General features: G+C 32.0%; 1 protein-coding gene across 3 annotated transcripts; it reads right to left on the minus strand.

Moving 5' to 3' along the window:
* Window positions 1-3,108: 3,108 nt before the first annotated feature.
* On the minus strand, window positions 3,109-6,894 carry LOC117928030 (pentatricopeptide repeat-containing protein At5g04780, mitochondrial). Of its 3 annotated transcripts, none has more exons than XM_034847781.1 (4): window positions 4,913-6,894; window positions 4,461-4,825; window positions 4,336-4,383; window positions 3,109-3,798 (listed from the first exon to the last, which is right to left on the minus strand). In XM_034847781.1, the coding sequence occupies exon 1, from the start codon at window positions 6,883-6,885 to the stop codon at window positions 5,020-5,022; it is 1,866 nt and encodes a 621-aa protein (XP_034703672.1). In that variant the 5' UTR covers window positions 6,886-6,894; the 3' UTR covers window positions 3,109-3,798; window positions 4,336-4,383; window positions 4,461-4,825; window positions 4,913-5,019. The 3 variants fall into 3 exon arrangements, with proteins under 3 accessions (XP_034703672.1, XP_034703673.1, XP_034703671.1); XM_034847782.1 differs by having other exon boundaries at window positions 4,461-4,548; window positions 4,662-6,894; XM_034847780.1 differs by having other exon boundaries at window positions 4,461-6,894.
* Window positions 6,895-10,004: the final 3,110 nt, after the last annotated feature.

The raw sequence follows: 10,004 nt of genomic DNA on the forward strand, positions 1-10,004 counted from the left end.
ACAATGTCGTGGATATGTAATAATAATAAAAAAGGCATGATTACCTAAGTTATGTTTGGTTTTCGAAAAATTCTTAGGAAAAAAATATATTAGGAATTCTTTTTTTCATATTTAGTTGTCCTATGAAAAATATCAAAGAAAATCAAATGTAATTTGAATTAATTAGAAATTTATATATTTTCAAATTATTTTACTATTATATTGAAGAACTAAAATAAGAAGAGTAAGTTTGAAGTAGTATACAAAAATAATTTGTTGACTTTAAATTTTTTTTTTTCCATTCATATTTCCTTTTTATTTCCTTTCCCTTGTAATTTTTTTTCTTCAAAATTTTCAAGAAACAAATATATAGATGTAATGGTTTTTTAAATTGCATGGAAGAAATAGTGAATTTTCTAAAATCAACAGCCAATAAGGAACACAGAGAAAAAGAAGTGATTAACACAACATTTTCAACTAGCTGAATAGATTGTGTTCCACTTTGTTTTTTAATTCGAATATAAGTCACATAAGTCTAGCATGAAATTTTCTGATTATTTTTATTAATTTTTTTAATATGAATTCTTTTAAGAAAAAAAAAATCTTATTGGATGAAAATTTTCTCACAGAAGGGAATTTTAAATTCCACCCGCAACAATTAGGTTCTATTGGGTCCTTGAAGTTGGACATTTGTAAGAATTGTGGTGATGTGCATGGACTTAAAAAGGCCTTAAATTTTTTAAGTTAAATATTAATGCACATTTTTTCTATTTTTAAAATCAAAAGTTTCCATATAAGAGTAAAATATCTTATATAAAAAAATGTAAAATTATATTATATATTTAAAAATCATTTTCAAAAATTTTAAAATTTATATTAATAATTTTTTTTACCTTAATTTTTTAAAACCATTAACTTTTTTTTTCAATGTTACAGTTATTTGCTAATGTTAAAAATAGAAAATAGGAAATCTATGCAGCCGGCGATTAAATAATGAATTAAAATCATATTATTATCAACAAATTTTATAAACATATTCAAACTTAAATCTATGTTTTGGTAAACATATCAAATAATCTCAATTTCTTTAAAAAATCAAACTTTCCTCCATATGAAGGGAGGGGAATTCAACAAAAGAATAACACTCCATCTTCACATGTTAATAATAATTAAAAATGAAAATATTGGTAAACACGAATATATTGGTACTTGAATTTTACAAATATATCGAAAATATTGGTAAAATATTGGTGAGGCGAAAATTGTTCAAAACTCGTATAAATACTTGAAAATTTTTAAAAAAATGATAAAAAAAAAACACATATTAAATTTATTTTATAAGCATAATTAATATATCGGTAAATACGAAAATATTGATACTTGGATTTTAATGATACAAAATATTAACTTTGCGAAAAATCAAACTTTCCTCCATATGAAGGGAGGGGAATTCAACAAAAGAATAACAATCCATCTTTACATGTTAATGACATTTAAGAATGAAAATATCAGTAAACACGGATATATTGGTACTTAAATTTTACGAATATATCAAAAATATTGGTAAAATATTGGTGAGGCGGAAATTGTTCAAAACTCGTATAAATACTTGAAAATTTTAAAAAAATGATTAAAAAAAAACACATATTAAAGTTATTTTATAAGCATAATTAATATATCAGTAAACACAAAAATATTGATACTTGGATTTTAATGATACAAAATATTAACTTTGCAAGTGCACACGTACAATTAGGATAATAAATATTTGATTTCATTCAATGAGAACAATTTATACATATTACATGTTAAAAATCCTTCATTATTAAAATGAATATCATTGTAGTTCCATCGCATTGTTAGATAAAGGGATCCCTTTTAACCTGGGTTAGAATCCCCTTTCTATGTAAAGTCAAATCATTTTTGTGCTTTGAGGGACTTAATGAAGTAGGCAAAAGGAGCAAATAATCTCAATTTCTTTAAAAAATCAAACTTTCCTCCATATGATGGGAGAGGAATTCAACAAAAGAATAACACTCCATCTTCACATGTTAGTGACATTTAAGGACGAAAATATCGGCAAACATGGATATATTGGTACTTAAATTTTATGAATACATAAAAAATATTAGTAACATATTGGTGGATATTTTGACAACAATATCAGTGAAATAGAAATTATTCAAAATTCATAAAAAAAAAAAGATAAAATAAGTAAGAACACACATATTAAAGTTATTTTATAAGTATAATTAATATATCAGTAAACACGGATATATTGATATTTAGATTTTAATGATACAAAATATTAACTTTGCAAGTGCACACTTACAATTAGGATAAAAAATATTTGATTTCATTCAATGAGAACAATTTATACATATTACATGTTAATAGTCCTTTATTATCAAAATAAATATCATTGTGGTTTCATCGCATTGTTAGACAAAGGGATCCCTTTTAATGTGGGTTGGAATCCCCTTCTTGTGTAAAGTTAAATCATTTTTATGTTTTGATTGAGTTGACGAAGGAAGCAAGAGGAGCAAAGTGTGACTAGAGCATGCTTTGATCAAGTTGACCAAACAAGAAGACAAGAAGAGCATGGAAATATCAACAAAAATATTGGGAAATATTGGGAAATTTCTAGAAATATCAGGGATATATCGGTTGATCGATAATCAGTGGCCGATTTTGTATTGACCACTTCTAATATTCGAAATTTCACTGATATTTCAGCGAACCGTTCCAACATTTTCATCCATGGTGGCATTTCAAGCCTGAAGACAAGGTTTTATGCATTGAAATCTTTGATTTGGGATCACCAACTCACTGCTCTTTGAATGCTTTTTATTTTTTTATTTTTTTATTTTTTATTTTTTTATTTTATAAAAATAACTTAAGGGAGATTGTATTCACCACTTGTAAATGATGATAAATTCAATTTTTTTTTTTCCATTTTTCCTGTCTACTTGGTCTTGGATTAAGAAATTTTTGTGTACAAGTAAAAAAACCTTAGCTCCATGCACATTGACATTCAAATCTCTCTAAGAACATCAGCCATCTTCTCATTCTAAATGTCAATGTTTTTTACTGATCTAATCATCATTAATATGTAGAATAGAAGAATGATTAGAGCCTATAATAAGCATGTTTTCAACTCTAGAATTAACAAATATAAGGTTCCAATGACAATTAACTAATACAAGATCTAGCTCTTGATCAATCCGTTACCTCTAATATGATAACTATGTGAATTAGGAGGGGGGGCATAAGAGCCATTATCCATTAACTCAGTCATTGATAAAAGTAACAAAGCCATTGATACAGGAAGTCTACGATACAAACCTTCTTTCTTTTAGTCCTAAAACGTATTCGAAGTTTCAAACAGAATAGCACATCTCTTCACCCTTTGTCCTGGCTGACTTGAGTCTATTAGTATCTTTTCAAATCTAAAGGGTAATTCAACATGATAAACTGATTCGTTCCTTCATTTCGTATTGGAGTTTGTTTGGCCCCTCAGATTTGAAGGAAAGGGCTTTCTTTAAAATTTCATCCGTTTAGGCTGCACAACACTTGGAATTTGTCAGGGCTGTCCCTGAGTCTGAACAAATCAGCCCATTTCCTAAACTCCAGTGTAGTTGATTGGCAGCGTCACAATGTCATTTGCATAGTAGGAACTGTTGTTGCATTTCAATGTTGGACTGGCATCATTCATAAGAATTAGCGCTTCATTGCAAGTCATTTATGGGTTGTTTTGGGCTTCATAAGATCCTTTTTTCCCAGTTACCTCTCCTTGCATCAAAATAAGCTCCGCACTTCCTAGAAGGATTAGAACACAAAATATAATGATTAGATACATTAAGATGACCTAGACATAACAATAATGAGACTAATCTGTATGCACTGGTGTCTACTATATGAAAGATTCATGATATTTGTCAACAAAATAGACAAGTTTTCAATTATCTTCTAATGAAAATGAAAGAGTATTACAGTCTGAAACAACGAGCCTTCATAAATCACAGGTATCATGAAAACAAACTAATAATCACCCTCATCAAGTTCCTTTTTTTTTTTTTTTCCCCCCATAAAAGAGCCCTGCTTAATAGAAACACGGACCCCTGATAAATTGGAAGACCTGAAGTACATGGGTCATCACTTAAAATTTTTTAACTTCAATGTCCGCAAAATTAAAATAAATACCTGAGCATTTGGTATAAATTTCAACTATATGTTTACAGAACGGTAAGGAACCAAAAGAATAATGCAAATAAATATGTTAACCATGGAGATGAAACCAATTAATCACCATGTCAAGTGATCGTGTGGGTCCTTAGAGACTAAGATGTGACATACCTTCTTGGCCTCTGCTTCAGCTGCTCCAGTTTTTAGACCCATCTACAACTGCAAAAAGTCATCATATATATGTTGTTAGGATTGGCTTGAAAACTTCCATGTCATGAGGATGGTTTATAACACACCTATTATGGGCCGAGTATGCCATAACCTTGTCACAATACTCCATCACTTTGCTCTTCTCATTACGAAGCATAACGCCTTTTTACCGGTCTACAGAGGAGTCAAGTGAGTGATGACCTCTAGTTAAAATCAATCTCTTATGATGAAGCACAAGAAAAATTGAACTTGAGCCGAAGAACTTAAAGTGGGAAACTTTGCATTACCATGGGCTATGTAACTGTGAAAAAGACTAAAGTTAATCAAGTTCGAAATCTGGTAAGCCCTCCACGTTCTTTGGAAATCAAGGTCTTTTCTCTAATTCGGCATGTTACATTTTTTTGGTTGCAGAAAGCAAGGACACAGCTGCTGTGACAAAGATTTATACATCCTTTTGATAACAGAAACCAAATTTCAGTCACTGTCACAAAATTGGCTTGAATAATGAGTTAATGATCATTGAAATGAATTCTTACACCTTTTTTTGCATGAGCACTTGGATCCAAACTATGAGCAGCAGCTGGAATGTGTAAACCACACCCTGAAGATTAAAAAATACCACAGACCACAGACCTAACTGGCATTTCACCAAAACTCTCCACAGGAGCAATACCCATTCTTGAAATGATGAAATCGATTTGTATCCCTAACAATGATTTCCCTCTCTGTAATACTTGATGCAAGCTTCATAAAAGAATGACAATCCCCACAAATCCTGAGATTCTTCATAATCCTAATAGGTGCACCATGAGGTAAGACCATTATCCCAAAAGTTAGAGCTAGTTTCTCACTGTGGTGCCTTAAAAGTTCTTGCTTTCTGCCCTCTTCCACATAATGAAGGTCATGTTCAGTCTTGGCCTTGTAACCAATCTTCTTCATCTCTCCTACCAAATCCTCCAACTTCAAATAAATCTCAACAATTCTAGGGTGGTTTCTCTCTCCAACCATAAATGAGTGAACTTTGTGCTTAATTTCAATCCAACTCTTACCCCTCTCCTTCTTTGCTTTACTCTCTTTAAGAACGTTCCTTGCCCTTGCAACTTCTTCCCACCTATTATTTGCTGCATAAATGTTTGAAAGTAACACATGGTTTCCTGCATTATGAGGTTCAATCTCAAATAAATGTTTAGCTGCAACTTCAGCCAGCTCAAGATTTCGATATATCCTACAAGATGCCAAAAGTGATCCCCACATTGAAGCAGTGGCATCAAAAGGCATTCTATCTATCAAATCTTTAGCTTCATGAAGCAGCCCTGCTCTACCAAGAATGTCAACCATGCAGGAATAATGAAGGACATTAGGAGACACATTGTGCACTCTTATCATAAGGTCAAAATATTTTCGTCCCTTTTCAACCAAACCTAGATGACTGCATGCAGTTAAAACAGAAATATAAGTAATTTCATTTGGATATATACCCATCTGCTGCATTTTCTCAAAGTAAATCATTGCCTCTAAAGAACGAACATGCCTAGAGAACCCAGAAAGAATTGCATTCCATAAAACAACATTCTTCTCCTCAACACTTGAAAAAACAGTGTAAGCTTCCTCAATTATTCCACATTTCGCATACATATCTATAAGAGATGAAATCACAAAAATATTTGATCCAATACCAGTTTTGCACAAAACAGCCTGCACCTGCTTCCCTTCAATCAGAGCTGCCCTAGCTGCACAAGCACTTAGAGCTGATGAAATTGTGAACTGGTTATGTTCCAACCCCATTGCCTGAGCTCTATGAAACAACACCAAAGCCTCCTCATAAAGCTCATTTTGTACATACCCTGCCACCATCGAACTCCATGTAACATCACTCCTCTCAGGCATACACTCAAAAACTAGGCTTGCATCCTTTACCAAACCACACTTAGCATACACATCAAGCAATGCAGTCCCTACAAACACATTTGAATCAAGTGCCGTCTTAAGAGCAAACCCATGCAGCTGTTTGCACTCAAATACACAACATTTTGCCGCACAAGCGCAAACAACACTGGAAACAGTGAATTCACTGAAAGAGGTTCCTTCTTTTTGCATCTGCATGAAAAGAACAAGAGCCTTTTCGCTATCCCCATTCTGGGTATGCGAACCAACCATGGTATTCCATGAAACTAAGCTTCTTACAGGCATTTCATCAAACAATTTTCGTGCGGACTCAACAAGACCACATTTAGAGTACATGTTCATGAGCATATTTGACGTTATAGTATCTGCTCTTAACCCAACACGAATAATCTGTGCATGGCAAGCCATTCCTTCAATGGCTGCTCTATTTCTTGCACTACTCTGCAAGAGATGTTGCAACTCTGATACACGGGTGGCACGTATTCCTACCCAAACAAGCTCTTTTGAGCTTGGTCTCTCGGCCATGGCATTGGAAATGGCTAACAAGTGTCTTACTTGCAAACTAAAACTATTACAGAGTATCTTCTGTTTCTTCAACATTCTCATTTTCTAACGATATGACCACCAAGATGTACAAGACATTGGCTTCATAGATGTGATGGCTTCTGGGCCTGTGGCCTACTTCACTAAGCCTTTTCCTGGAAATGTGGTGCAAGGCCCAATGCACAAGGCTGACTTCGTGATCAGCAACGTAGACCAAATCCACTTACCACTTCTGGTCCAGGGTTGACAACGTATAAATGCTGAGGAAGAGGCCCAAACAATAACCCAATAGTTGGACCATGCTCGGCTCGGCCCAAATGGTCAGATGGCAGCTTTTGATGTGGTGATGTGACAAATCAAAATGGCAAGGTAACAAAGGACTTGCAATCGATCCTCATCCCACGATCAGCACCCATATTCTATGATTCATTCAACCACCAACTTGGCTTGTCTTTTACAAAGTGCATTCGTAAGACCAGCGTGTATCTCAATCAATAGTCAGTATAAAGATCCAAATATGAGATATCTCTCTCACTCATGGCCGCCCGGCTCATCTCCTTTTTCCCTTCCCCTTTTTGTCTGTGTACCTTTATCAACGGTGGTGGACAAAGAACAAATTATTTTTTTGTGGTCGGGTTGATGATAAGGTCATCTGGGCCGGTTATACTTCAACTTGACTAGACTTGATTCTGTGTACCATTCAGTCTGTGTACAAAGAAAAAGTTCTCATGATATTGAATCTGGTTGTTGTTTTCCATCCATGGACTTGGACAGCCCATTTACACTGGATGTGTTCACATTATACTTCAAATGGTTCCGGATGAAGAATATCCAGAAGGTCTTTTAATATGAATCCTTCTAATTCCCATGCCAGCTTTTTCTATATGTTTGCTAGACCTATCCATCCAAATACTTTGCGTTATTCTTGAGAGTTGAAGTTGTCATCCATCTCAAAAGTAATGATGAAAAAAAAAAGGAGAGAAAAAATCCAAAAATTCTGTTATTTAATGTATAAAGCGTTTGGAAATTGTGGTAAAAAAAATCCTCGTTCAATGGGATGTGTGAAATGATTAGAAACCTCACATTTTATATTGCATTTTTTTTTTTTATAATTAAATAGTCGAGTTTTACCAAGTCAACTACATGGAGGTTTGGCTCGGAAGACTTCGTGAGTGGATAAATTGTAAGTCAACTAGATATGATGCTAATTTTTAAGCAATGTGATTGAGTTTATATTAACACGGTTGAGTTTACATGTATATATTTATATTACTCGGCATCAAATAGAATACATCATCATGAAAAGCTTTGAGAAAGCAAAAAGCCATTTCTCTTATTTATATATATATATATTATCTTTATTTTAGATTAAAGAATTTGAAGATAAAAAGTAATTTTTATCTTTATTTCATATTAAAGAGTTTGAAGAGGAAAAGGATGCCAGAGTTTGAAGAAGTAATTGAGAAGGAATACAAAAAACAAATTTCACCTAAGTATGTTTGGTAAAATAACTTAATATCATAACATAAAGTTAAATTTAACTTTAAATATTAAGTTAAAATAATTAACTTATTCTAAATCTCAAATTTTGTTTACTTCATTTGTCTACATTTAATAATAGTATATTTTACGACTATAGGACCACACTTAATTTTTATGATAAGTATTTTGTAGTTATCTTATGTTTTTACAATACTTTAAATATGAATGTTAAATAAATAATTTTTTTTACTTAAGATTAATAAAAATAAACACTAGAAAAAAAGTTGCTCAACAATGATGCTTTTTGCGTGTCAAGGAATGTATTCAATGGCATTTCCTGGAAGCGTCATTTGTTCGCCTGTTATAATAAGTTAGCATATGATGACGCTTTTAAAAAGCACCATTGAAGAATCTGCATACGATCGTGCTTTTATAAAGTGTCATTGAAGAATTTGCATACAATGACACTTTTAAGAAACGCCATTGAAGAATCTGCATCAATTTTAAAAAGTGGCTTTGAAGATTTATTTTCATATACGTTGGCACTTACAAAAGCATCACTGTAATGCGCAATATATAGATATTTGCACCTGATATTAAAATAATTGAAACATAAGAAAAAAATTTATATACCAATAAAATGAAATGAAATAGAAACTAATTTTATATAAATAGTAACTAATAGTAAAACTATAATAAATAAAATATCAAATACAATAAATGCATGATGTCTGATAATTTATCTTACAAAACTCACATTTCATACATGGATACCACAAAAATATCAAAATATATTAAAATAAATCATATTTACAACTCAAACAAGCCATTCCTTTAACATAGTCATATTCTTTTTTCTTTCACATGCCCCTCAATTGTGCCTTGATCATATTGAATGAAATTTATTTCCCGATTTTTTGCCTTTGAGATTTCTTGATCAATAAATATAGTCATTTTAACTAACACATAAATTCATGTCATGAGAAGACATTTGGAAAATTTGTTTATGCCTACCTTTGTGTTAATGTCTATGAGATGTTCATCAAGATATTTAATGATATTTCAAAGGCAATAAGAGCTTTCGCCTGTAATTTTTATTTTTTATTTTTAAAATGATGTAGTATAATTCCAAAATTGAAACTGAAATGCAACACAAGAAGGGTAACCATTATGAGTGCAGAAATTTATGCACCCTACTAGCAACAATGACAATAAGTGCAATATAATCAAGATTTGTGTGAAGAGAAGGCTTAAATGACTAGAGCAATGCCCAACCAGTTGCATTTGCATCCACAACACACTACCATCAAACAAGGCTAGTTACATTAAATAAATAAAGATGATTTACAAAAAAAATTTATTAAAAAGATTATTTCCAAGGGGAACCAAAAAGAACCTTTTGGTTGCAAACAAAATCAAAAAGAGAATTTGCTCTATTGATGTAAAATTTAATAGTCAAGACTATGATAATGATGAATCAAATAAGAAAATTAACAATATAATTCAATTAAAGAATTTCCTGTGTTGATGTAACTCAACCAACCTTCTAAAGAAGAAGCAACTCCCTTGAAAATTTCACCACCAAGTTGTATAGATTCTCTCTTGATTAAACCCTTTAATAAAAAGTTGCTCCTGCATTAGAAAATGGAAATCAAAAGGGACAAAAAACAAGATTACCATTTTGACCATTAATTTAGAAT

Source organism: Vitis riparia, chromosome 13 (assembly GCF_004353265.1).
Source record: "Vitis riparia cultivar Riparia Gloire de Montpellier isolate 1030 chromosome 13, EGFV_Vit.rip_1.0, whole genome shotgun sequence".
NCBI lineage: Eukaryota > Viridiplantae > Streptophyta > Magnoliopsida > Vitales > Vitaceae > Vitis > Vitis riparia.